We start from the raw sequence: 27,980 nt of genomic DNA, 5'->3' as shown, positions 1-27,980 counted from the left end.
GTAGGAAAGTCAGATTTAATAGAATAATTATACACTACAAAGCCAACTGAAAGGCAGTCACGCACAAATGAAATCTGTACAGCTGGTTAGGAGAAAAAAAAGGGCTGCCTTTGGCTACTGAGATATTTCCATCCCAGCCTACTTCGGATAGTCCCTTATTTCAGATGGCCAGTCCCCTGGAGGGATGTGTCTTCTGCTTCTCAGGTTCCAGACACCATTCTTTTTTTTATAAGGAGCTGCCACGGGCTTCTGAGATGTCTCCGTCCCAGCCTACTGTTGGCAGTCCCTGTCATGGCATGCTGTCCCCAGCAGTCTAAAAGTTGTTTCTGTGTACAGGGAAGTTAGAATTTATCTGTGACTTATTACTCCATGTCACTTAGGAGAGGAGCTGCTTTTCAAATGGATACACCTAAGGTAAGCTATTGTCACCCACGGGCAAGATGAAACGAGGCTATGCTTCTATTTGAGAATGCGGAAGGATTCATTTCTCCAGTGAGCCAGCCTTCCCCCGTATGACGCTATACTCTATGCTAACAGAGCTGAAATTTCTCCTCCAAGACCTGAGTGATCTGATTCCTGTCCTCCCATTAACCAAAGTAGAATCATTTTGCAAAGAGATATTTTAAAGTGATTTATTTTTAGAAGTTTGGATAAATAACTTAAAAGAATTCTAGATACATTTTTAAATTAAGAAAGCAGTACAAACATACAATAAACACAAAAATGCATCTTATAAATCTCTGAGTTTTCATAACTATTAAAAAATAAAAACAGGGGCTGGGGATTTAGCTCAGTGGTAGAGCGCTTACCTAGGAAGCGCAAGGCCCTGGGTTCGGTCCCCAGCTCCGAAAAAAAGAATCAAAAAAAAATAAATAAATAAAAAAATAAAAATAAAAGCAAAGACGTAGCTGAGAGGCTGCCACAAACTTGCCAGCTACTTATATGGTATGGTCAGTTAACAAGAAGACAAGAGCAATGCTCTGAACACATATCAAGAAAACGAGAGAGAAGTGGGGGAGAAGAGGAGGAGGAAGAGGAGGAAAAGGACAGAAAATGCATTTTCTAGAAAATGGTCCCATCAGGTCACCAAGAGGGAACAACTTGCTGACTGAGGACCTGACAGGAAGGGCGTCCTCTAGTAGTTTCGTATTATCAGTGTCTTCCCTGGAGAAAGCATACTTGTTCCCACACAGGCCTTTGCTCCAGACCCTACACTAAAAGCGCCCTGGCTTGGTCCTGCTGGTGAAGGAGGGCTTGCAGCACTGAAGAACAGTAGGGCTTGGGGTGGGACCGGGGCACCTGGCAGTCCTGCTTCCACACCTACCAAGAAATCTCAAAAACAACAGTCAGCTCAGGCTTTTCCTCCTGGAGAGCTTCTAAGGTACGTTTTGTTTCACAATTTAAATACATTTCACCCAACCTGCGAAAACAGAAAGGAAGCGTTGAGTTAGACTCTTCAGAAAACTGCAAATTAATCCAGAGAAACTCTGATCTTTGTCGTCCTCTCCTCCCACCCTCCCCACCCCACCGACGAGAAGCTCTGGGGGAGGGGGGACCCCAACTCACTGTAGGCTCTGCAGGAGGCAGCCCTGCTGTTTCAGAACCTCACAGAGCGTCACCACACACAGATCGCCCAGGTCGTTGTTGCTCAAGTTCAGCTTCCGGAGGCTCTGGTTATGGGTCAGAATTGTGGAGAGATCCCAGCAGGAGTGTGAGGTGAGGCTGCAGTTGTCTAACCTTTGAGAAAAGGAGAGTGATATAAAGAAAAGAGCCTCTATCCTCCAAGCTTCTGGGTCTCCAAGCCTGACTCTACATGATACTGTTGCTTTTCCTCCTCTTTAGATGGAAGTTTCTATTCCCAATGTAGTGGGTTGTGCAGACCACAAGAATAACAGAAATACATCAATTGATGTACCCCCCACCCCCGCCCCCAGATTTCCACAAAGTATCAAAGAATCAAATGAATTTGTTTGCAGATCGCTAGACTGTGGTGGCAGGGGCTCAACTCTTAAGCTTTACACCATCTAGAAACTTCCCAGTTCTCTCTAATGGACGGGAGGAACTCCTCACTCCTCAGACACAGATTTGCCCCACGGTGGCCCCACGATCACACCTCATATTCCCACCACCTCAGGCAGCCCATGGACTCACTCCAGCATCTGTAGCTTACAGTCGGGGTGCAGAAGTCCCTCACAGAGGAGCTTGAGTCCCATGTCTCCAAGGGCATTGCTTCGTAGGTACAGGTGTGTGAGGTTCTGGTTGGTTTTGAGCACAGAGGTCAGAGCTGAGCAGCACAGTGAAGTAAGGCCGGAATTCACCAACCTACAGGAAGAAGAGAAGAAGGAGTTCTCAGTGCCCAGGCTCTCTTGGACATTGTGCATCGCTGTGAACCGCATCCTTCCAACTTAAAGGTCAGAAGCCAGTGTCTTGAATATGCTGCATCCGAAGTACGGCTCCACGTCTCTGAATCCCACAGGGGAGATGGAGCGGGGGCGGGGGCGGGGGTAGGGGCGGCAGACAGACCAACAGAGAAGCGAGCGATCAGGTGCGCCCACACTTCTCTCATAGATTCCCTCTGGCAGTGCACACACCCCCCATACCACCTCACCTAAAAGAACACTCCATATTCCCATAACTAATCCCCCGCCCCCGACACTGCAGAGACCCATCTTGATTCTGATACCACACTGGCAAGGTAACAGTACAGCTGTCAGTACCACACCCCTGTCACAAATTTGAAATTGAAGGTCAGGAAACTGGGTTTCGCTGAAAGTCAAAGAGCAGATGTGTGACAGGCAGGAAGCAGGCTCAGGGTTGGTATTCTGAGTCCCAGTGACGCCTAACTTACAGTGGCATGTCAAGGAGGGGGCAGGGCGGAGTGGGCCAGGCAAGGTGTGGTGACGTCACCTCACCATCCTCTCTAACATCCACTCTCTGTCACATTTTCCATCCATCTGCCTACTCCTCTGAGCACAAAGGCATTGATTTGTGTTAATACTAATAGAATGAGAATTTTTATTACATTTTATGAGGGTGGGAGCACATCCACGTGTTTGTAGATCAGAGAACAACTTTGTGGAATTAGCTGTTTCCTTCTGTAGTGGTTTTGCATGTTTGGCCCAGGGAATGGCACTATTAGGGGGTGTGGCCTTGTTAGGGGTGGGTGTGGCCTTGTTAGGGCGGGTGTGGCCTTGTTGGGGTGGGCGTGGCCTTGTTAGGGTGGGTGTGGCCTTGTTGGAGTAGATGTTCTCTTGTTGGATGAGTGGGCTTAGAGACCCTTCTCCCAGCTGTTTGGAAACAGTCTTCTGGCTGCCTTCCGATTAAGATTCGGACCTCTCAGCTCGTTCTCTGGCACCATGTCTGCCTGCACGCCGCCAAGCTTCCCGCCTTGATGATAATGGACTGAACCTCTGAATGTGTAAGCCAGCTTCAATCAAATGTTTAATTTTATAAGAGTTGCCTTGGTCATGGTGCCTCTTCACAGCAGTGGAAACCATAACTAAGACACCTTCCACTCTGTGAGTCCCGGGAATTGAACTCAGGATGTCAGCCTTGATGGCAGGAGCCTTTACCTCTGGAACCTCGCAAAAGTCCAAGAATTTTTGATTTACTATTCTGAGGTCAAGTCGAACACGGTCTACAGATTCACTGGATGCTTGTGGTGCTGTTTAGCCAGGTTGTGGAACCTTCAGGAGGTGTGGCCTCCCTGGAGGGAGTAGACCAGAGGGCGTGCCTGGGAATCCAGGTTCAGACCCAAGCTCTGCTTCCAGATCCTCCCAGAGAGGAACAATCTCCACTGTCATGGGGTCACCTAGATCCAAGCCTAGCATGTGTGAGGTCCTGAGTTCCATTCCTATCTCCTCAGAAAATCCATGTGAGTAGGATATTGGTACCCATCGAGGCTGAGGGATAAGTGTGTTTAATGCAGGATATAATGCTCAGAAAATCGAGCACACACACACTGTCAGCCCGACCACAGTAATAGCTCACTTCCAGTCAATCCAGCTGTGACAGTTTATGCATTGACTGTCAACGTGGCAAGATCTAGAATCACCCTCAAGACAAATCTCTGGGCATACCTGTGAGGAAGTTTCTAGACTGGGCTAACTAAAGTGGGGAATCATTCCTGGAATGTGGGCAACACCACCCACGGGGTCCCAGACTGAATTAATGAAAAAAATGAGGAAGTGAGCACCTGTACTCTTCTCTCTGCTTCCTGTTTGTAGAACAGCACGATTGGCTGCTTCAGGATCCTGCCGCTGTGCCTTCCCATTCTCCTTACCCCCATCTCCTACTCCCATCCCCTCCCTGTGATGAGCTGTCCCTTCACAGTGTGAACCACAATAAGCCTGCCTGCCTTCCTGCCTGCCTGCCTGCCTTCTTTCCTCCCTCCCTCCCTCCCTCCCTCGAGTGTGCTGTCTGAGTAAAAGCCACTAATCACCAGGTGGCTTTTTTCTGTGTGTCTTGAACATAGGTGCTGCACTCAGTTAACCCCATGTGGGTTTCCCACCTGTCAGCAATCCCCCTGTTCCCTAAAACTGCCTCCCGATGAAAACCAAAGTTCCAACAGTATTGACCACTTACTTTGTGGGATAACAGTGTCGAGTGTGATTGTTTTATTTCATTATTACACACTCAAGAGAGGAGCTCTTTTTTATTCCTTCCCTTGTTTCTTTTTGGGAGAGAATCCCTTGTAACCTAGAATGGTGTTTAACTTGCTGTGTATGCTAACAAGACCTTGAACTTCTGATGCTCCTGCCTCTGCCTCTGAGTGCTGGGATTACAAGCATGTGCCCCCGAACCCTATTTAAGAAGTGCTAGTGATCAAACGGAGGGCTTGCTCATGCTAGGCAGACACTCTACTGACTGATCTACAACCCCAGCCATCATAGCTTTACCTAGAGTTAGGAAAATAATTATTTGAGGACAGCGGGATGAATTGGTAGAAAAAGGCTCTTGCTGCCAAACCTGATCTGAATTTGAACCCATGACCCACAAAGTGAAGGAAAGAAGAGAATAAGGGCCCTACAAGTTGTCATCTGACCTCTACATGCATGACACGGTGTGCACACAGACACCTGCGCGCGCGCGCGCGCGCACACACACACACACACACACACACACACACCACAAAAGATAAATGAATATCCTAAAATTACCAACCAGAATGATTACTTGACAGATAATGAAAGATCGCTGCTTGTCAATGGGAAGAGCAGGATCCAAGCTTCCATAAGAAGGAGATTCTGAATGATGAGGAAAGACAGAAGAGCAGGCTTTGGAACAGAAAACTAATTCAGTACAACACAGAACCAGGGGAAAGTAGGGACGAAGGCTGGCTTTCCTCTGAAGGAAGGGAGAGAAAGAAGGAACTGAAAGTAGTAAAAAGTTTAAGTGCCCTCTGTGAACTTGTGGGAAACCTCTGGACAGTCCTCTGCTCAGCAAGTTCCAGCCGGGGCAGGGAGGGATTTAACAGTGGTGGACGGAAGGGGTGTTATAACAGCCAAGCCCAGTGTCCATGTGTGACACTTCTGTAGCAAAGGGGAAGTGAGATTAGAATATATTGTGCTAAAATTCAAGAGAAGAAGATAATATATAAGATGGCTAAAATTTTTAGTTCATTTATGCTACACACTATTGTGAAAGAAATACACACACGTGCACACACACACACACATGCATCAAGTTACATATACAAGCATGTGTTTTACAGAGTGACTTGTAACAGTAAAAATGTAGAAACTTGGGGTTGGGGATTTAGCTCAGTGGTAGAGTGCTTGCCTAGGAAGCGCAAGGCCCTGGGTTCGGTCCCCAGCTCCGAAAAAAAGAACCAAAAAAAAAAAAATGTAGAAACTTACCCAGAAGTCCTCAGCTTAATGAGTGGCTGGATGAATGCTAGTGATTGGTACTACGGGTTTTTGTGCTCCAAACTAGAAGCCATAGGGAAATGTATCCAGATACATGAAAAGCAAGTCAAAGGAAAATACCTCTACTGTGTTTGTACTTTGAATAGCTAACTATAGTGTTGGGTTGAATCCTGTTCTTCCAAAACTTCCTATATTGAAATCCCAGTTCTTTAAAATGTGACCATAACTGGACACCAAACCTCACAACCTCACAGATGTAATCAGTTAAGATGAGGTAGGTCACTAGGTGGGCCCAAATCTGGAATGACTGACATCTTCATCAGAACCAGAACTTCTGACTGGAGAGGTGGCTCAGCAGTTAAGAGAGCTTACTGCTCTTCCAGAGGACCCAAGTTTGGTTCCCAGCACTAATGTCAGACAGACCACAACGACCTTCGATGCTAACTCCAGGGGTCCAATGCCTCTTCTCGCCTCCTTGGCACTGCACTTGGTCTCCCCAACACATACTCATACATATAATTAAAAATAAGTAAATAAAACCAGAACTTGGGGCTCAGCGTTACACACAGAGGCGCAGAGAGAAGCTCGTGTGAAGATGAAGGCCGCAATCAGGTGATGCCTCTGCAAGGCAAGGTACCTCGGACTGCCAGTAAGGGAGACACATGAATGAACTCTTGCTCATGGCCCTCAGAAGCACCAGCTCTGCTAATCCCTTAACCCCCACCTCGAGAACTGAGAGACAGTTTATGTTGTCTAAGCCATTATGTTTTGGATACTGTGCTAAAGCAACCTTAGTAAACGCAGACATACAGAATGTCTGGATAAAAAGATGGATACTTGTATAAATACACTGGTGAGCAAACTCATGGGTCAGTATATGGATAAAGCAATTGACGATGTAAGAGCATGTGGACGGATGGGGGTTTGTGTATAACACGGCGCTTCGAATTTTGTTGGCCAGGTTTGTAAGCGGCTTTTTCTAGAGGCAGAAAGATTTTCCCTTGCATGTCTGGATAATTCGTTATATTAAACTTAAGTGTATGTTATTTTTGTAGCAAAAACAAAACACCTCACAAGTGGTATCTGGGTGTGAGATTATCTTGGGAAGACATTTGTCTATGAGTAGTCATTGGTGCTTAGGGGTGCATCAGGTATCCCAGATGAGTGTAGAAGCAATTAATAGAAAGTAAGCAGCAAACCCCAAAGATCACAGGAAGAGAAGCCAGTGCAGAATGTACAGAAGAGGAAGCTAGCAAACCAAGAAGAAAACATGGGAAAGGAACTCGAGGAGGAAGTGATGGTTGGACTAAAGCTGGAGGCAAGAGCCAAGCTAAGGACCGACAGGGGCAACACATGCTACACGCTCTTCTGTGCTCTAGGCCATCACACACACACACACACACACACACACACACACACACACACACACACACACACACACCCTGTAGTGCTGTGTGTGCAAACAAGGTCACTTCTGCCATCAGCACCCAGAACCAAGTCCAAGGTACCTGGAGAGCTCAGAGGCCAAATCAGTGTGTTGATCAAAGCATCGGAAGCCACACTACTCTGGAAGAGCCATGGCAGCACCTTAACGTTCTGGGAAAGCGGGCTGGAGAGATGGCTCAGCGGTTAAGAGCACTGACTGCTCTTCCAGAGGTCCTAAGTTCAATTCCCAGCAACCACATGGTGGCTCACAACCACCTGTAATGGGATCGGATGCCCTCTTCTGGTGTGTCTGAAAACAGCTACAGTGAACTAACATAAAATAAATAAATGAATAAATAAATCAATAAATCTTTAAAAAAAATTCTAGGAAAGCAATTGGGTAACGTCTGGGGCTGTGCTAACAGGACAAGCCCAAGGAAGCATTAGAGTTTTTCCAATTAATACTGGTTATTGATTATGAATAATTGATTTTCCCTCAGAAAAAGTCTCTTGTTAGTGTTAGTGTTTGTTGTTGTTGTTTTTAAGACATAGTCCTATGTAGCCCGAGCTAGCCTCAAACTTCCTTTGTTACTAAGTACGACCTTGAACTTCTGATCATCCTGTCTTTCCCTCCCAAGTGCTAGGATTACATGTGTGAACCCTAAAACCCACTTTATTCTATACTAGGGATGGAAGGCATAATACATGCTAAACGAACTAACAATTGAGCCACATCTCCAGACTCACTACATTGTACTTACCTTTTTTCTGAGGCAGGGTCTCATATGTAGCCCTGGCTGTCCTAGAACGCAATATGTAGACCAGGCTGGCCTCGAACTCACAGAAATCTACCTGCCTCTGCCTCCCAAGTACTGGGATTAAAGGCCTGTGCCACAATGCTAGGCTTGTTATATTGTACCCTCAATATTTATCCAACTGGCACTTCTAATGTGAATAAAGACATTCAGTTTATTTGTAGATATCGACATGGTGGACATTTAGTCTTTCTAGCTTATTCAGCAGAGGTAGGGTTGGGAGCAAATGCCAAGGCCTTGGAGAGAGCACGATCACAAAGCACAGCCAGTCTGCAGGCTGAGGGGCCACACGAGGGTGTCTGCTTCCTAGCCAGCAGCAACAGGCGGCTGCCCTGGAACTCCTGCGCTTCATTTTCCCCTCCTCAAAATACAGACATCGCTAACTATTGAGCTCCACTCCCCTGAGGTCGAAGGAACTGATTCACGCAAGGATGGAGAAGGGCAGCGGGTGGCCACTGGCTGGCCATCTGTGTTTTTTTATTTGCTGCAGAATTCCAGACTCAAGAACCCGATGCAGGGCCAGGAAAATGGCTCAGCAGGTACAAGCGCTTTCTACAGAGCCGGACCCCCTGAGTTCCATCCCTGGAATCCATGTAAAAGTAGAGCTAACTCAACGTGCGTGTGCTGTGGTGCACACTGAATAAGTAAATGAAGTAATATATAAGTGAAAAAAAAGAAAGCTTAAAAACTACCAAACGTCAGGAAACCACCCTGAAAAGCAGAGCGGCCTGCCACAGAAGGTAAGAGTCTCACTGGGTCTCCAGGTCTGCCTGCCAAGAGGAAGATCCGCAATCTGGCTGTCACCTCAGAGAGCACAGCCAGACCGGTGCGATGCTGAGCTACACCACAGCCTCAGATTTAGAGACATCTGTGCCACGTAAGTGTGAGGTCGCCTTTGGGAACCAGGGACCGGAGCTGCTGCTCCGAGCCCTGTGGAGAAGGGCAAGCACCAGGGCCCAGCACCTAAGGAGCTGCTGTCGGAGGTGGGAACTCTGCCGAGGACTTGCTCTGCAGAAGTAACTCGTCATCTTGAGAGTGCTCACGTGTTAAATGGGTTACTGTTCTTGCGCATGTCTTAGAAGCAAGTTTTGTGCTCCATGGGGGAAGCAGAGATTCCAACCCCTAAATCCTGGCTATACAGCCAGAGGTCAGCAGAACCTGTCTCACCAGTAATGCAGCCATCCCCCAATGTCCTTGGGTAACTGGCCCCAGACACCCCCACAGGTGCTGAAATTTGCAGATGGCCATGCCCCTGTGTAAAATGCAGTGTTTGTACATCACCCCTGTGCTTCCTCCCACGGGACTGTACTTGTCTCTGGTCACCTGTGGTACATCATGGCAGGGGTGTTACACTCTAAGTAGTTATGCTGTGCTGTTCAGAGGATAACGACAGAGGACCATTCATCTAAGTTAAGTGCAGACATGATTTTTCCTAATATTTTTAACCCACAGCTGGCTAAACCCACGGCTACCTGAATCCACAGTACAGAATCCCAGCTGTGTGCTACATGAAGCTGGGGCCTCAAACCACTTCTGATGCTGATGCTGCGATTCCCACCATCATCTCCAGCCGACGAACCTTCTCAAGAGGGGCCCCATCCATGCTTCTCCAATAAAAGATCTCTAAAGAGAATTTGGCTTACTTACCCCAGCTTCTGCAAGTTACACTGTGGGTCCTTCATTTTTTCACACAAAACTTGAACTCCTGAGTCTCCCAAGGCATTTTCTCCAATGTACAGTCTGGTCAGAGAATGGTTGGAGCTCAGAACCAATGCGAGATCCTGACAACACGCAGATGTGAGACAGCAGCTGACCAACCTTCCATGCAGAGGGGACAAGGTCAGTGCCATCTCTCATGTACTCTGCACCATGGGCTAGGGGGCTGCACCTGTTACTGCCCCCCCCCGCTGAAATCTGCACCTTGGCTCCATACAGTTCTCATCCCCTTCCCCGTTTGAAGAAGCAGCAGGCCTGCAATAACATCTTTCCTTCTCCTTCATCTGCCTTATTGAAATAAGGTGTATATATGGGATTGGGGGAGACGGCTTAGTGGGTAAATACGCTTGCTACCAAGCCTGACAACCTGAGTTTAATCCCAGAACCCATCTAGGAGAGAGTTGACTTCAAAAAGTTGTCCTCTGACCTTCACACAAACTCCATGACATACACATATACACACGTGCACACACAAATAAATAATATAAAAACATGTTTTTACTGTATGTGTTCTGAGTTCTTCTCATGTTTTTTGGTTTTTTTTTCCGGAGCTGGGGATCAAACCCAGGGCCTTGTGCTTGCTAGGCAAGTGCTCTACCACTGAGCTAAATCCCCAACCCCCTCTTCTCATGTTTCTAATGTATGTGTATGTGACAGATAAAAATTTGTCATCTTAACCACTTTCAGAGCAGAATTTTATTGAGGCCTGGTAACAGAGGCCTGCAGTTCTAGCTACCCAGGAGGCTAAGGCAAGAGGATCAAAAGCTAAGGGGTACCTGGGCAACTTAGCAAGACCCTGACTCAATGTGAAAAAGGGGGGAGGTTAGAGTGTTTGCCTAGCATGTGAGAGAACCTAGATCCAGTCCCCAGTACCAGAAGAAGAGGAGGAAGAGGAGGAAGAGGAAGAGGAGGAGGAGGAAGAGAAGGCGATAAGGGGAGCAGGGAAGGAAGAAGAAAAGAGGAGGAGAGAAGGAGGAAGAAGAAAAAGGAGAAGGAAAAGAAGAAGGAGGAGGAGAAGGAGGAGGAGAAGGAGGAGGAGAAGGAGAAGGAGAAGGAGGAGGAGAAGGAGGAGGAGAAGGAGGAGGAGAAGGAGGAGGAGTAGAATTCAGTGCCCTTAAGAGCACTCATCATCACTATCCACTTCTGATCACCTTTATTTTACAAAACTGAAATTCTCTCTACCCACTAAAACAAAACAAAACAAGCAAGTAAACAAAAGCCTCCCATTCATTCCCTCCCAGTCCCTGGAAACTACCATTATGCCTTGCGTTATGAATTTAAGTAACATTATATTTGCCCTTTGAGACAGGTTCATCTCACTTAGAACACCCTCCAGGCTCATGAAGATTTTAGCAAGTGTCACAATTTGTTCAAAGCCGCCTATGTGCAGAAGCCCCTTCTGACCATTGTCCATCAACAGACACGGAGAAGTTCCTAACCTTTGGCTGCTGTTACTGACGTGCTCCGGACTTCATGTGTGCAATCGTGGTTGCCCAGCTAGCAGACACACCTGAAAACTCACGGATCAGGCGCGGGTCCATACTCATGTGTGAGGCTCACTGTGCTGACTGTCTTGCTTTGTGTTCTTTCTGCTGTTTTACACTCCTGCCAGAGCAGGGCTGCTCAACCGTCCTAGCACTGTGACCCTTTAATACAGTTCCTCCTGTGGCGGCGGCCCCCAACCATAACATTATTTTCGTTGCTACTTCATAATGGTGGTTTTGCTTCTGTGGATATCCCTGTTTTCTGATGCTCTCAGACAACTCCTGTGAAAGGGTTGCTTGACCCCCAGCAGGGTCTCCACCCACAAGTTAACACTAGACATCTGCACTAGAGACAACAAGGGCCAGTTCTCCAAGTCCTTACCCACACTAGTCTGGTTTCTTATTTGTTTGATGTGGGTTTGTTTTCTACAATCATGGTGGCCGCCACTGCTGCCGCCACCTGATCGAGTGGGGGTTTTTTTTTTTGTTGTTGTTTGTTTGTTTCTGTCTTTTTGGTTTTTGTTTTTGTTCGTTTGTTTGTTTTTTGAGACAGGGCCTTATGTAGCCCAGGCTGGCCAAAAAATATGTAACCAAAAATGAGTTCGAGCTTTTGGTCCTCCTGTCACCTCATCTGGTCTGCTGGTTTAATTTGGTGCTGAGGAGCCTCACATGTACTAGGCAAGCACTCTGTCAACTGAGCTGCACCCCAGCCCCCAAGCACTGTCTTATCTCTTTAGAATTTTAGTCTCCTAGAAGCATCGAGTAAGGACGCCACACAATAAACGCTCCATTTCTTCAGCGCTGCTGCTTCTTTTTTCTACTTAGTGTGACGATTTATCATGAATTCTCAAAACTGTTCTACTATGATGCTTTGCAGTGCTTCTGTTTTCTCGGGTATCTTAAAGACAGACATAGTTTACCTGATTATTTACACACATATCCACATGCACACGCATACACACCACTGCTCTATTTTCACATGTAACTTCCCCCCACAGCAACCACTGACTGACTGGCTGTCAAACTAGCAGAAGGGAGCGCAGGACGTCCTCCAGGCCACTGAGAATAGTCTCATCCTCACACAGCTGAGAGCTCCCTGTGTCTCCCTGAAGCAGAGCTCCCGACAGGGCCTCCACAGCCGATCTGCCTAAGGGAGGTGGGCCAGACTCACCAGAGTTTCTGCAGGTTGCAGAGCAGATGCTTCAGTCCCACGCACAGCAGTCTGACTCCAAAGTCCCCCAGGGCATTGTCACTGAGGTCCAGCTCCACCAGCTTCTGGCTGCTGCTCAGGACAGAGGAGATGTTGAAACAGCATTGATGGGTCAGTCCGCAGCGCCCCAACCTTCACAGCAAGTACAGAATCAGACATCAGAGTGCGGCCTCTCTCCGGAATCAAGATCCTATGTGTGCCCCACACCTACACATACAAACTACGGGGAGGGGTGAAACCTCTGGGAAGTGGAGCCTAGAGGAAGACACATGGGACATGTGGACAATGATAGGGGTGATCTTAAGGAGATAATGAAATATTGCGAGCGCTCTGTCTGTCTGTCTGTCTTTTCCCCCTTGTTCTTGCTCTCTTCCTCCTTTCTTCCTTAGCCATGATGATGTGCATGGACTCCACTACCATACAATGCTACCACGAAATGATGGCTTATCGCAACAGACTGACCATGGGCTAAAACCATGAGCCCAAACAGGCACTCATCTAATGGATGGAGAGCCTACTCACACAGCCTCCTTCACTGCTATCGTTCTCCAGTCCGGATGCAGTTTCTGCCTCAGTCAGGAGCAGATGTGTTCTGGGGTAACCAGAGTTCTTGAGCAACATGCAAGAGGGGGCCTTAGAAGTGGGAGGGGGCCTTGTGGGGAATGTATCAAGCTCGTGTTGATCTATATTTCAGGTGCACAATGGGCACATCCTGGTTTGTAAATGAATAAGGTAGTGAGCCTGAAGCCCCTGCTTTCCAGAGTTTGTAATGGCTGAAGCTCCCTCACTAGGCATGCGTGTTGCTTTACATGCACTATGACAATTTAATCCCAGTGTTCTCTCTAGACTGAGGAGAAATTTAGGAAGCAGAACTGACAGGTAATCTCATAACGTTCCTATTCTTCTGGGTGGGTCAGGGACATCAAAGTCACAATGAGGAAGACACAGGAAGGCTGGGGGGAAGTTAGAGTCTCTCTATGCTGGGCTGGTCCTTAGCACTTTCCTAAAGTGCCAACACCTTGGTACACGTGTGCTTGACTCAGTTTCCTTCTTAGTGAACAGATCTTCGTGAACCACAGAGAAGAGCTGTAGGGAAAATGTCAACAAAGCAAAGCTCAGGTCTTTGTCAGAGCCCCAATTTGTGATTCTTTTTATTGTTTAGCTGTGGTTTGTCCCCAGGAGGCCACAGTCAGAAGCTTGTTCTTCAGTATGGTGATATGAAAGGAGCTGAAACCTTTAAGCGGTGAGGCTAAGTCTGAAATAATGATGTCACTATAAGCACTGCTCGCCAATGGAGTTAGAGGAGTTTTTTCAGAATTCAGTTAGTTCTCCACAGTAAGGCCAGGGAAGTGACTCACTGGGTAAAAAGTTCTTGCCACCCTAACTTAATGACCTCAGTTCTATCTATGTCAGCAACCAATTTCCAAACTTGTCCTCTGACTTCCAAATGCATGTTGTGACATGTGCAGGTCACACAAACATAGATAACACAACACACACACACACACACACACACACACACTACAAATTAGAAATTTTCTTTCTTAAGTGTATGGGTTTTTTAATTTTAAAATTTCTTGTTCCTTATATTTGGAGTTAAACAAAATAAAGCACAGAATGTGGGTATATGAAATTCAGAAGCATAAGACAATTATATAGTTCATAGGCTAGAAGGGGAGTCACTGAAGTATATTATGGAATGGACTTTGTGGCAATGCTATAGTAAGCTAAATATATAGGGAATACATCCAAAAGAAAATTCATTAAAAGAGCACAGCAAAAATCCACAGCTAACAAGCCCACAAAGGAGAATGGAATAATCATTAGTCTTCAATACATTCAGAAATAATGTATAATTCTCAATAATACGAAACCACATGGAAAGTAGGGTGGGGGAATTATTTACTTTTTGTGCTATGAATGTTTTGCCTGCATGCTGTCTGTGTACCAAACTTGGGTCCTCTGTCAGTACAGCAAGAGCTCTTAGCTGCCAACCTATTTCTCCCACACCCCAAGTCTGGTTCCCAACACCACGTGGTAGCTTACGACTAACTGTTACTACAGTTCCAGGGAGTCCAGTACCTTCTTCTGGCTTCCAAGGGCACCAGGTAGGTACTTGGCACACACACATATGTACAGGCAAAACATCCATACACATAAAATAAATAAATCTAAAAGAAAAGAAAAAGCAGATACGGAGAGACAAAATACCCAACCTTCTTCTGATGCACACTCTTAGAGACCTGCATGCGCTGGTGTTGCAAAGACCATGACGAAATAACAGAAATTGTTCCCCTGAGAGTCATAGGATTACTGTAACATCCAGCACAATGTTCCTAACCCTGGGCTGGCCAAGTGAGGATGAGAGAAACTAAATAGCAGCTTAAACAGAAAATAACATTGAGTTTTAAAAAATGGCGTTGGGATGGTGTATAGTGGGAGCAATCGGGAGATACAGAAATGCTCAAAAGATATGAACTTAATGGCCAGGACGCCACCCCACCCTCAGTCCCACTAACGATGGGGAAGGGAGATTGCTGGAGCCAGAAAATGTAAGGTCAGCTTGGGCAACACACTGAGATCCTGTCTTTTAAATAAGTAGATAAATGAGCAAACAAAATCTAAAGAGCTGAGTACCTTGTTAAGAAATTCAGATGCTACGGGCCTCCAGAGTGTGTGTTAAATGGAGCCCAGCTGGAGACTCAGGCTCAGACTATGTAAATCACAGGAGGCTGAACGCGTGGGTAGAGGCCAGCCCTAGCGAGGCCAGCCCTGGGAGATACACTTTTCATCCCAGAACAGCATCTGCGATGAAGCTTCCTGGTTCTCACCCAGAAGCCTGGTCCGTGAAGAAATGAAAGACACAGCCTTTGTTTTGCCACCAACAAACAGCTCTTTTCAGTTCCTCTTCATCTTCCCCATCTACAGCTTTCTAAACTTCCATCCAGTCCACTCAGTCAGCTCACTTAGAACAGAATCGAGTGTGTCCCTTCATGTGCCAATGTTCCACCCCATAAGACCACAGAGTATGACCATGTTTGGAAACAGGCACTTCAAACAGGTAGGTGAACTGAATCCAGTGTTAGCCCTAGTGCAGTTGGACTGGTATCAGTTCAAGGAAAGGTTGTTAGAGGTTAGAGAACAGACACACAGCTGGAAGATGAGGCAGGCTCAAGGAGAAAATGGCCGCCTACAAGCCAGGGAGAGAGACTCAGAACAAATCAACCAATGGATATGTGATTTTGGGCTTCTAATATTAAACCTGAATTAAAGCCATTAGGGCTTGGCCCTTGGTCCTTTTTTACAGTAGTTCTAGGGACAACTGACCTGACCTATCAACCATCTTTCTCTACTGTCTCCTCCCAATCCTTCTCACGAACACACTCACACAGAGATACACTCACACACACACACTCACACTTTCACACTCACACAGTCACACTCTCACACACACATATACACTCATACATACTTTCACACACTCACACACACTTACACACTCACTCTCACATACATTTTTACACACACACACGCACACACACACGCACGCACGCACACAGAGACTTACCACAATCTCTGAATGTTACAGCCTGGGTGCTGGAGTGCCTCACACAGCACCCTCATGCCTGGATCCCCTAGAGTATTGTCACTGAGGTCCAGTTCAGTGAGGCTCTGGTTGGTGCTGAGACTTGAGAAGAGACCTCGGCAGAAGCTAGAGGTGAGGCAGCAGTTCACCAGTCTAGAATGGCAAGGGAGGAGGCCAGAAGAGAACATTATTTCCCAATAACAACAAACCAGAGCTCAGGACAGGGGTCCTGGCACCTAACTGTCTCCTAAGTGTTAAGCCACCAGTCACAGATCCACTGTTCTTTCCAGAGGAGAGAAGCAACAATAGTCATTTCCAGGGAGTCCCATTGGAATACCCCGTAGCAGTTATTATAATGCAGAGAGCCTTCAGGACTGGACGTAGCTCAGGGGTAGAGGCTTGACTATCTGAGGCCCTGGATTTGGCCCCTAACACTACATAACAACAGCGCATGTTTGTCAATGCCCTTAATCCTAGTACTCAGAACACAGAGGCTAGAAGATAAAGAGTTCAAGGTCATTCTCAGTTACAGAATTGAGTTCAAGTTCAAGGCTAGCCTGGACTACATGAAACCCTAGCTTTAAAAAAAAGAGCAGTTTCTTTGTATAGATGCAGGTCTGGGTTTTTGACTCTGGACCTCTGATGGGGGATATGCGCTTAGCTTGTCCTCTTGGAAGGTTCTGTGATAAACCTCTATGGTGTGAGGGAAATGGCCGTTGCCTGAAGTAAGAGCTCTCTTCTCGATGGCTGTAGCAGAGTCCCTGCCCTTCCTCATCAGAGTGCAGTCCTTATCAGGCCTTTCATCCTCTCTCCACCTTGTATTAGGCCCTGAAGTAGCAAGTCTGCCTTCCCTTACCTCCTCTCTCTTCCCCTCTCCCACTGGCACAGTCTGCATGTTCACCCTACCCTTAAAAAAACAGATAGACACCCTCGTCTCAGAAGGACGGGATCAGGAGGAGGATGCTTGACCATGCTGGCAGGGCCTCGTAGAGAATCTTAGCATCTTGTGCAAGGGAGACCTGTGGAGCTGCTTTTCTTCCTTCTGCCAGGTAAATCCAGCCTGTGGGACCCTGTCTTTACACCTCCCATCCTCCACAACTGTAATACATATGCCTTTCAAATCAAAAATAACCTAGTCCAGGGCATCCATTATAGCAGCGTGGGTTGAGGAACAGCCAGTGTGCTAGATGTAAGCTAAAGTACAAGCAGTGGGTGTCTACAGACATAGCCACGCGATGCCACAACGTGCCCCATACTGTGCGCCGAAGCCATATTCTCCCCAGATGCTTATTTCTTAGTTTATTGGGTTTTGTTTTCATCCCATTCATCTACCTAGCGTAAGCCGCTCTCAGCAAAAGGTGGCAGTCACGTTATCACGAAGCTCGCCAATTATATTTGTAAAATAATTGGAAATAGAGGAGAGGAAAGAAGGAAGGAAGGACTGATGGACGGACCAAGAAAAGTAGCCAGAAAGCAAAAGTTACAGCTACTATCTGCCTGAAGCCAAATTTCCTTACCTGGAAGAACAGGCAACATGAGGGTCTGGGAAAACACACTGGACCTGGTCCAAGGGTTGACTTCCTCTTTTCTCTTCTTCTTCCTCCTTGGGTGAGTTGTGGAGAAATCCCAGGGAAAGTGTTTTTACCCTATGGCAATTCTTAATGCAAAAGGAAGAAACCACGTGGTCCATTCTGGTAGAGAGGTTGATCTCAATTTTGGGGAAGTGGCCCATGGCGCTCTGCACAAAGTCTTCCTCCTGCATCTCGTACAAGCAGTAGAACAGTTCCAGCTGGCTGGGCTGCCTCTGCAGCTTCTTGGCCTTGGCTTTCACTTCGATCCACTTCAGCAGCTCCAGTCTGACTTGCTGAGAGATCTTGCAACTTAGCTTCTTCTCCAAATAAGAAGTTCTCTCCTGGTTTACAAGGCCAAAGAGGAAGCGTACAACAAAAATCAGATAGCCTTTTTCGAACTTGCCGTAATTTTCTAATAGGACCTTCACGTCTCGGTTCAGAAGGTCTGAACAGCCTTCTGGTCCCTTCCTCACGGTCACCCCCTCTTCCTCCTCTTCTAGCAGATAGTACATAGCCGCAAAGAACTCCTGGAAAGTCATGTGGCTGAAGCTGTAAAATCTCTCGCAGTCCACCTCCTTCTGGAACACGTTCATTCTCAGGAAAGCAGAGACGTCGGTCTTCTGCAGGCCGTGTTTCCGCAGATCACACTCTTCAAATAGGATCTTCTGGTTCCAAATTCCATCCGCAGCCAATGAACAGAGCCCTGGCAGGTAGGCAGAGAAGAGGTGCTCCTCAATGCCCCCCCGGGACTGCAGCAGGCTGGAAAGGAAAAAGACATAGACGGCAGTCGTGGTCTTGGAGGTCTGGGCCAAGCTCTTTCCAGTCTCCATCTGCTGCTTTAGCCCTGTGCACACAATCCAGCAGACCAGGGGGATGAAGCACATAGTAAACAGGATCTCATTCTCTTGGATCAGCCTGAAGGCCTCCCTGGCCTGCAGCTCGTTTGAGAAATACTTAAAGAAATACTCCTTCCGTTTGGCCTCAGAGAAACCTAGGATCTCCACGTGGCGGGGGTGGTCCAGGAGATGCTGCAGCTTCTCCAAGGCTACTGGCCTCGTCGTAATAAGCAGAGAGGCCTTAGGCAGCAACTTCTTTCGGATGAGGCTGCTTAGCAGAATGTCTCCCCTCACAGCCTTCTGCCAGTCTGTGCAGACCTCCTCGATGTGCTCATCAAAGGCCCCCTGCAGCTCATCAAAGCCGTCCATGAGGAAGAGGATCCTGGAAGGCTTGCACAGGATCTTGCAGACTGGTGGGTTTGGGTCAGGCCAGCAGCTGATAATGAGATCTGCTAGGCTCTTTGGTGCCCTGAGGCTCACCTCTCGACAGTGGATAAAGAACAAATAATCAAATTTGTCTTTGAAGAGCTTCCCCAAGGCCCAGTCCAACATAATCTTCCTGGCTAGGATTGTTTTTCCGATGCCTGCTGCTCCCTGGAACACCACTGTGTGCACGGGCTCCAAGCGTTCATCCTCAGGCTCAAAGAGCAGCTCCAGCTTAAGGGAGCTCATGGGTCTGTCCCACATCTTAGTCCTGCCAATGGTCAAGAGTTCATGCTCCCTTTCCTGCTTGCTTGGATGTTCCTTGACCAGTTGGAGCTGGGTGTAGCGTCTGTTGAGGTCCACGCTCTCACCTAGACGTGCATTCCTGTCTTTGATGGAGTAGAACCTGCTTCTCACATGCCTTCTGTATATCTTACAGTAATCTGCAGCAGAGACAGAAAGGCAGAATCCAGGAAGAGCCCACACATCTATTCCCCAACAATAAGCGGTCAGCAGGACTGTGCTGTTACAGGAGGAACATTAAGAATTATGATTGGGGCTGGGGATTTAGCTCAGTGGTAGAGCGCTTACCTAGGAAGCGCTTACCTGGGTTCGGTCCCCAGCTCCGAAAAAAAGAACCAAAAAAAAAAAAAAAAAAAAGAATTATGAGGATTCGAGAACAATGACAAAATGCAGAGTGCTGACTGCCAACTAGATAGAGAGCAACGTGCTCGCCAAACGTTCAAATGTACACAGCGAGGTGTAGTCCTTGATGCAGCGGTGGTGCAACTGTTATGGCAACAGCCAACCATTCTGTGATTGGTTTGAAGCCTATGTGCTTGCAGTCCATAAGCCCCGGTGGCAATGTGCTCTCCAGGGATCTCTCATTATATCTATTACTGTTTTCTGAATTTGTACAGAGGCATGGCCACGTGCCTAGAAGGAAAGCCAGTGGCTTATGCTCTAGAGAAAGGAAGGACTGGCTTAGAAAAATAGATGGTTCAGATGGACGGGGCCTTAGTTTGTTAAAGGCTAGGCTCACAACCAAAAATACAAGAAAAATAGGAGGTGTAATTTGTCCCTATTGCTCAAGTGTTATCAGGTCCCCAAAATTCTGGTGTCAATCACTTCCCACTCACGATAGGGCAGAAAGTCAGCACTGCAGCCTCCAGCCAGAAAATGTTATTCAAGCCTTTATACCTTTAGTCTGAAGCCCATATCTGCTTGCAGTAAACCCTTTCCCCAGGACTTTAGGAAGGAAGGCATGAAAATGTGCATCTGCTTCTTCAGTGAAGGTGGAGTTCCTGAGGCAGGCCTCCTTCCCTGTAGAGTGGCCAAGTGTCTCTGCTTTCTAGTTCCTTAGTCCCCTGTCCCAAGTCTCAAAACAAAGTTGAGAACAGCAGGTTGATGCATACCTTTCTTTTTTTTACAAATCGAGATGCGGGAGAGATATCCCAGCAAACCTATCCACTCCTCTTCAAGGCTGTCTTCCTGGCACACCATGGAGAGATTAGACGTGCATGCATCATCTAAACAACAACAACAACAACAAAACAAACACAAAGTTGTAGGATGTCATACAGGTGAAGGCAGGTACAGGATAGAACGAGGCCTGTCATTGGATGAGAAGGAAGGATGGGCGGGAGAAAAGATTTAGAGAGAGGAGGAGACTGGAGGAGTCAGGAGAAGCAGCGGAGAGAACATGGAGGCAGATGTTGAGATTCCTCTCTGCACATTTACAGGTTGTTATGAATATTCTTTTTTTTTTTTTGTTCTTTTTTTCGGAGCTGGGGACCGAACCCAGGGCCTTGCGCTTCCTAGGTAAGCGCTCTACCACTGAGCTAAATCCCCAGCCCCTGTTATGAATATTCTTAAGGGATGGATGTGTACAGGGCTTTGTATGTTTAGGTGGGCAATTATACCTTATCAATTGGATCAGAGGTTATTGTGTTGTGTGTTCTTTCTTGTGGTGATTTAAGTTTAAGAGAGTATGTGGTGGCCAAAGACACTAGGCTGCCACGGAATTGGGATGTATATTTCTGGCATGGTGGCAACCTGCTTTGGAAACTAGATGGGTAGAGAGATTGCTGCCAGGCTCAGAGAGTAGCCATCAGCAGTGTGATATGGGATGGAGCAGAGCGGGTGAGACGCTTTGCTGACTGAGATGAAGATGTCTACCAAATATCTTGGGGCACTGAGGTGCTGGATCTAGTGTTGAGTAAAAGAAAGCTTTTTTACAATTTTACAGGAACACAAAATACATAAAATGTCCTAACACAAAGGATAGAATGGAGTCTAGTCTTTGGGGTAGGTCAAAGGCCCCCCTACTCCCTATTCCTTCTGAATTAAATGTGGCTTAGCCAGGCATGAGAACAGATCCTTCTAAGCTCAGCACTTGGGAGATGGAGGCAGGAAAATCAGTACCTCAGAGTCATCCTCAGCTACGCAATGAGTTCAAAGCCAGCCTGGGCTACATGAGGTCACATCTCAAAGAGGAAAAAAAAAGAAAAAAAGGTAGGGGGATAGGGGAGTAAGCATGGCTCAAGAGCTGCAGATCTTGATAGCTATGGCATTGAAAGCCTAGTAGGCATGATTCTGCTCACCTCGCTTTCTTTTTTTTTTTTTTTTTTTTTTTTTTTTGTTCTTTTTTTTGGAGCTGGGGACCGAACCCAGGGCCTTGCGCTTCCTAGGCAAGGGCTCTACCACTGAGCTAAATCCCCAACCCCGCTCACCTCGCTTTCAAAGGGAAGCTGTCAATCATTAGACAGAACTGCGTCCCCAAGCTCAGAATGTCTTTCCCAGGCCCAGAAATCCGTCAGAGAACAGATGAGATCAAACGGTGTTTCCTTTGCCGTTGTCACCTGTCCCTGGCTGTCTCTGGCACCTTGACTTAGGGTCTATGTGCAAGAGTCACAATGCTCTCCTGACAGGTTCACCCTCCCCTGAGCTCAGCTGGACGTATGAAACCCATGAGGGTCATTTCCTGTGCTGTCCTGTCTAGATTTCCAGGTCTTCACAAGTGAACACTGTCAGTCAGTTAAGTAGTTCAGAACCATGGCTTACTGAACTCACATGGAGAGGTCTGAAAATGCTGGTTAATACCCTACTCAAAGGAGTTCTTTCTACTCTGTGCTGAGGCTTAGGCATTATTACCCATGGAAAAGGCCAAGGTGATGCCAATGGGAACCTACAGCCAAGAGCTATGAATCCCAATGGTATAGACTTTCCTCCTAGGGGAAATTTAGGAATATAACAAAAGTTCCCACACAAAGCACACAAAGCAGATCAAAGACACGGACATACTCCTGTGGATGTAGAATTATTCTGGAAGATAATGTCAGGGATGTAGAATATCTTCCTAGCATGCATATAAGCCAGGTGGGGTGTTAGTACACATACTTAGCACCCAGGAAGTGAAGGCAGGAGGATCAGGAGTTCAAGGTCATCCTCAGCCACTCAGTGAGCTTGAGGCCAGCCTGGGATATGTGAGATCTAAAGAAGGATGGACAAAAGAGGAGGAAGAAGAGAGGGGAGGGGAGGGGAGAGGAGAGGAGGGGAGGGGATGGGAGAAGAGGGGAGGGGAGAGGAGAGGAGAGGAGAGGAGAGGAGAGGAGAGGAGAGGAGAGGAGAGGAGAGGAGAGAGCACCACTGGTAATGGAATCACAAAACAAAAATCTAAACACTCATGCAACCCCAAACCTCTGCCCAATTCTCCCATAATATCTCACTTCAACCCCCAAAAGAACATCAAATATTGATGACAATTTTTATGCCTAAAATCTAGATATAAAAGCCAACATCACATGGCTATACTTTTATAGTCTTGCCTGGCCTTTTGCTCTTACTCTGGCTGGCCCTGACGGGAGAGCCTTGGGTAATTAGAACCACGCCCTGTCTCTCGTCCTTCACCTGAAAGCACCAACAGTACTAGGAACTATGTCATGGGGTTATTGAAAGAAAAACAAAACCCACTGAAGCCACCTTGTACAGGGCTCCTGGAGCGGTGGCTCAGTGATTAAGAGCACTTGTTGCTCTTCCAGAGGACCTGGATTCAGTTCCCAGCACCCACATGGTGGCTCCAGTTCCAGGGAATACGATACCCTCTTCTAGCCTCTTCAGTTGCCAATACATGGTGCACACATAGACATGCAGGAGAACGCTCCTACATATAAAGTAAAATTTGTGTTGCTTTCTGGGTTTTGCTTTTTGGATTTTCTTTGAGACCTGATCTCTTTATTACATAGTCCTGATTGTCCTGGAACTTGCTCTGTAGACCAGGCTGGCCTCGAACTCGAATAAATCCACCTGCTTCTGCCTCTCAAGTACTGGAAATAAAGGCCTGTACTACTACATCCAGTCCAAAATAAATCTTACAAAAAACAAACAAACAAAACCAACTACCTAGTATAGAGCCAGAAAGAGCCAGTTCAGGGAGTAACAGCTTAATCCCCAAGACCTACACGGTAAAAAGAACCAAACCCTACAAATTGTCCTCTGACCTCCACATGTGCACACACATTAGCACACACATACAAGCACACAAAATAAATAACTGAAAGGTTTAACGTTTTAATTTGAAAAAGATCTAAAATTGCTCAGTCAGGGCTTCTATTGCTGAGATTAACTCTTCATTCCTCTTGTACCCATTCTCGGTACAGGAACAATGACAGGCAATTGGATTGCCTCATAGCTCCATCTCTTTCTCCTGGGTCACCATTGCCTTGCCACACACCTCCTCAACTCCAACTGGCCCAGTGCTGTAGGGATGGACCCCAGGTCTCTGTACATAACAAGGAGGCATTCTACTACTGAATAACACCACCCCAGGCATCCTTATCTCCTGTGATTACTTCCTTCCGCCCTGCTCCTACTCGGCAGAGGATGCCTGGGACTTCTCAGGTTATTCTGAATCCTTTCTGCTGTTTCCCTGGTTTAGAGCAGACAAGCATCTGCTCTGAGCCAGTTGGGGAAGGAGAGTGTGATACCAACCACAACAGGCCCCCAGGAGTAAAGCAAAGACTGGAGCTTTTACAGAATTAGAAAAAGCACACTGCTCCCTCCCACCCTCTCATACCTCACCAGGGGAGAAGGAAAACCGATGATAATAAATTAACATTTCAAACATGCTAACTTCTGTATAGTAAAGGACATCATCTCCCAGCAGTTAGAAGGCAGAGGAAGGAGGATTGAGTTTGGAGCCAGCCTGGGATCCTTGAGACTCTAACTCAAAAGCAAAGAAAGGAAGATGTTGAATAAACACAGTTTCCATGGCAGCAAATGGATATGCACAGATCATAGCAAATGGATATGCACAGATCATAGCAAACGGATATGCACAGATGAGATGCTCACGATGTAAAATGAAGATGTGAATGAAGATTAAATTTGTTAATCTTTTTAAAGAAGGAAATCTGAAGACATTACGCTAAGTGAAACAAGCCAGCCACAAGAGACAAACACTTCATCATTCTACCTGTGTGAGAGACCCATAGTGGTAATGTTCACAGGGACAGAAAGCAGAATGGTGGTTGCTAGGAGATGGGGTTAGGTAATGGGGACTTAACATCTAATGTGTTGGGAGCTTCAGTTGTGCAAGATGAGAAGTTGGTTGCATAACTATATGTTTCCTTGTTACTAAGCTACACACGTCCAATTACTAAAATTCTACCTTTTGTGTCCGGTGGACTTTACTGTAAGGAAAAAAAAAAAAAAAAACCTTCTCACTCACTCCACTCTGGCTGGTCCTTCTTAGCTTTTTCCCAGAGGTCTCGCCTGTTGATCGCTGCAAAGATCCACACAGCCATGCCCCACGCCTTCTCCTCCCCATTGAAGTCAATCATGAGTGTGGCTAGATCCAAGTGATCTGCCTTCTCCATCTGGCCCCTGGGGATCGGAACACAGCCTTTCTCGGGTGGGTAATCTTCCAAATGCATTTTAAATTTCTTGAGGTCCACATCTTCCAGGTCCTCTAGATACTGGGCCAGCTTGCAGCGAACACTCATCATCTTCATCAGCACCTCTTGCGAGGGTCTTTGGGCTTAGATCCACGCTGGCAGAGCAGGAATGAAAACTCCGTGTGAGTAAAAAAAGAGTCAAAAATCTCCACTTCCGGAAAACGGCGTTAGCAGAAATCCAGGAAACTAGATGCTAATATTGAAACATCTCAGGGTACCCCATAGACTGGCACAGTTTTTAAAGTTTCTTAACTCGAAAAACTCAAAGGAAAAAAACTACGACTTGATTCTGTGAATCGTCATCTCTGACTTAGGAAGAGCTGAGCAAGCTAAAGGCTTCCCAGAAAGTTCTCTTAGCTTGATCCAGGATCATGTCCTGAGCCATGGAAGCAAAGTTCCTCTGTAGAAATTAAAAAGAAGAAAGGCATTAACACAACCAGATACGGCATGCAGAGAACAAGCACACACAAGGTCACCGGGACCCGTGTACGACCAGAACCCATGGTGATGAGTCTGGGACCTGGACATGGCCTTCACAGTTTCTCAACCTCAGCTTCCTCCTTCAGTCACTGAGAAAGCAGAAGAGATTGCTTCCCGATTTCTTTGAATGGAAGGCTCTGGTTTCTTGCTTCTATTTTCATCTGACGGGAAGGAACAAAGGAAGGAGGGAGCCAGCAGAATCAGCTATAGTAATGGCAGAGCAACAAACACTCACAGTCTTTCAATGCTCAGCCCAGACAGACAGACAATCTTTCAATGCCCCTCCATTTCCCACCGATGAACAGAATCCGATCGGGTGGAATTGAGTGCACAGAAAGAGGAAGACTGATTGTGAGTATCCCTTTAACAGTTCTTGAGCATCTCATACCTATAACAAGCATCACGATTCACATTCAGTCAGAGCCCCTCTAGGCCTAGATGCTGCTGCCCTGATTCTTTTTCTTTTTCTCACCTAATTTCCCAACTGAGGTGTGTTGGTTCCTTCTGCTGAGTAGTAGAGACACTAAGTGGCCTTCTCAGACTGAAGCCATGAATGGTAGAGGAAAGGGTCTGGAAGATAGTGACAGCCTCCGAAATGATATTCATGTGACGGCAAGGTGACATTCGAGGTGCCTCAAGCTCACCATCCCTGTTTTGTGTCCGTTCTTGCACCACCTCTCCAGTTTCCTGCAGCACCTCACATCTTTCTTTCTGTCATCTCCAGGGTTCTTGCTGACTGTTGCCTCAGCTCCATGGATCCTCCTAGAAGTTGAGCCCTCAGCTCCTGGCCTTCACCCCGAGTTTCCTGCCCTCTGATCTCTACCACCATAGCTGTGGTCTTTACATTAGCTGCACCCTGGGTTGTCAGCATACTCCCTCACTGGCCTTCCACCCTCTGTTGCCCTGAGTGGATACCACTGAAGTCCTAGGAAGCTATGATTGCTTCTTCTCTGTGTGCATGCACACAAACTTCCCCAACATGCACGAACCACGTAACAGCAAACAGAACATACCTGAAATACTTTAAAGCTAGACTAGTCTAAAGGAACTCCCTTGTCTAAGATAAATCACGCCATTAAAAATAGCCTCCCGGGCTGGAGAGATGGTTCTGTGGTTAAGAGCACTGACTGGGGGTTGGGGATTTAGCTCAGTGGTAGAGCACTTGCCTAGCAAGCGCAAGGCCCTGGGTTTGGTCCCCAGCTCCAAAAAAAAAGAAAAAAAAAAAAGCACTGACTGCTCTTCTAGAGGCCCTTAGTTCAACTCCTAGCAACCACATGGTGGCTCACAACTATCTGTAACGGGATCTGATGCCCTCTTCTGGTGTGTCTGAAGACAGCTACAGTGTACTTAGATATTAATAAATAAAGAAATCTTTAAAAAAAAAATAGCCTCCCATTCCTTCCCTGGACATTTTACCCACACTGCTCCATGAAACTGTACTCACCCAGACAGCAGCTTTGGGTACAGATAAAGGAGAAACCAGATGAATTTATAGGGGTCACTGTGACACTGGAAGTAGGAAGGATGTGGCTTCAAGACGTGAGCAAGCTTGCATCACTGTCAAAGGCGGACTAACAGTTACTCATCTGGATGGATTTTCCAAACCCAAGCAATAGAATTCTGAGTGTAAGCATAGGCTGCAGACCAGAATTCCCCAGGTTCCATGAAGAAGCCTTTAGAAACAGTGGGAGAAGGTGAAACCGCAGGGTTCAGCACAGGCAGTGAGCAGCTCCGTGAGGGCTTGGATCCCAGAGAGGGGGAAGTAAGCAGTGGTGAGCAGAACTAGTATGTGGAGAGTTGAGACAGGGTCAGATTCTGAAAGCAGGGCTGGGACTCCAGAGAGAGGGAAGTAAGCAGTGGTGAGCAGAACTGGTATGTGGAGAGTTGAGACAGGGTCAGATTCTGAAAGCAGGGCTGGGACTCCAGAGAGAGGGAAGTAAGCAGTGGTGAGCAGAACTGGTATGTGGAGAGTTGAGACAGGGTCAGGCTCTGAAACCCCAGATTCTAATTTCTTTCTCCTCTCATGGAGGTGGTCAGCGGGCAGCTCCAAGTGTTTGACATCTCCTGTTACTTTTTAAAAGTAGGAGTCTTACTCCATGACTTTTGGACTCACTTGTCAGGTTGAGGTAGAGAACTGACTGTGTCCCAGGAAAAGGCCAAAGTGGTTGGTTTTCTTTACCCCTGAAGAAGGAGGGAACTGATGACCACACAGACCTGCTTCCCCTGCCGCAGTTTCCTGGTAACTGCAAGTCCACTGTCTGAAAGGGCACAGTTCTAGCCTCTGAGCAAGAGGTACTCTCTCAGTGTCCTGAATGAGGCAGGTGAAAGGGCAGACCCACATCTCAGGGACTCTGCTGATACAGGGACAGAAGTGACAAGAATTCAATGCTAAAACTGAAAAGAAGCAGACCTGTCGCACTCAGGAAGGCAAGGGGGTTGGGAGACCTATCTGCACCCGAGAACTTTTTCTTAAAAATTGAGTTGACTGAACTATATTTTGCATGTAACAAAAATCCACACCTTTATAAAAAGAGGTACATAGATCAATAGGAAAGGGTAGAAAGTGCAAAAATAAACCCAAGTTTACGTGAGCAACTGATTTTTGACAAGGAC

The 27,980-nt window shown here is 46.9% G+C and overlaps 1 protein-coding gene and 1 long non-coding RNA gene across 33 annotated transcripts; one reads left to right on the top strand and one right to left on the bottom strand.

The window, feature by feature from the left end:
* Nlrp3 (NLR family, pyrin domain containing 3) lies at window positions 1–27,332 on the bottom strand. Of its 32 annotated transcripts, none has more exons than XM_087570328.1 (11): window positions 26,812–27,332; window positions 24,662–25,287; window positions 20,349–20,462; window positions 17,621–19,376; window positions 16,086–16,256; window positions 12,479–12,649; window positions 9,755–9,925; window positions 2,152–2,322; window positions 1,567–1,737; window positions 1,325–1,420; window positions 1–326 (listed from the first exon to the last, which is right to left on the bottom strand). In XM_087570328.1, coding segments are annotated over exons 2-11 (3,105 nt in total). In that variant the 5' UTR covers window positions 24,945–25,287; window positions 26,812–27,332; the 3' UTR covers window positions 1–325.
* LOC134480694 (uncharacterized) lies at window positions 24,685–26,752 on the top strand. The gene is made up of 2 exons (XR_015631657.1): window positions 24,685–25,718; window positions 26,092–26,752. It is a non-coding gene; the product is annotated as an uncharacterized LOC134480694 (long non-coding RNA).
* Window positions 27,333–27,980: the final 648 nt, after the last annotated feature.

The sequence above is a fragment of the Rattus norvegicus genome, chromosome 10 (assembly GCF_021556685.1).
Source record: "Rattus norvegicus strain SHRSP/BbbUtx chromosome 10, alternate assembly SHRSP_T2T, whole genome shotgun sequence".
Classification (NCBI taxonomy): Eukaryota; Metazoa; Chordata; class Mammalia; order Rodentia; family Muridae; genus Rattus; species Rattus norvegicus.
This window is presented reverse-complemented; position numbering and strand designations above follow the sequence as displayed.

Coding starts and splice junctions, on each gene's coding strand:
- Nlrp3 (XM_087570325.1), bottom strand. CDS start 24,944: ATGAAGATGATGAGTGTTCGCTGCAAGCTGGCCCAGTATCTAGAGGAC. Junction 20,463..24,661: donor GAAGGACCAGCCAGAGTGGA/GTGAGTGAGAAG, acceptor GTTGTTGTTTAG/ATGATGCATGCACGTCTAAT. Junction 2,323..9,754: donor TGTAACTTGCAGAAGCTGGG/GTAAGTAAGCCA, acceptor TTCTTCCTGTAG/GTTGGTGAATTCCGGCCTTA.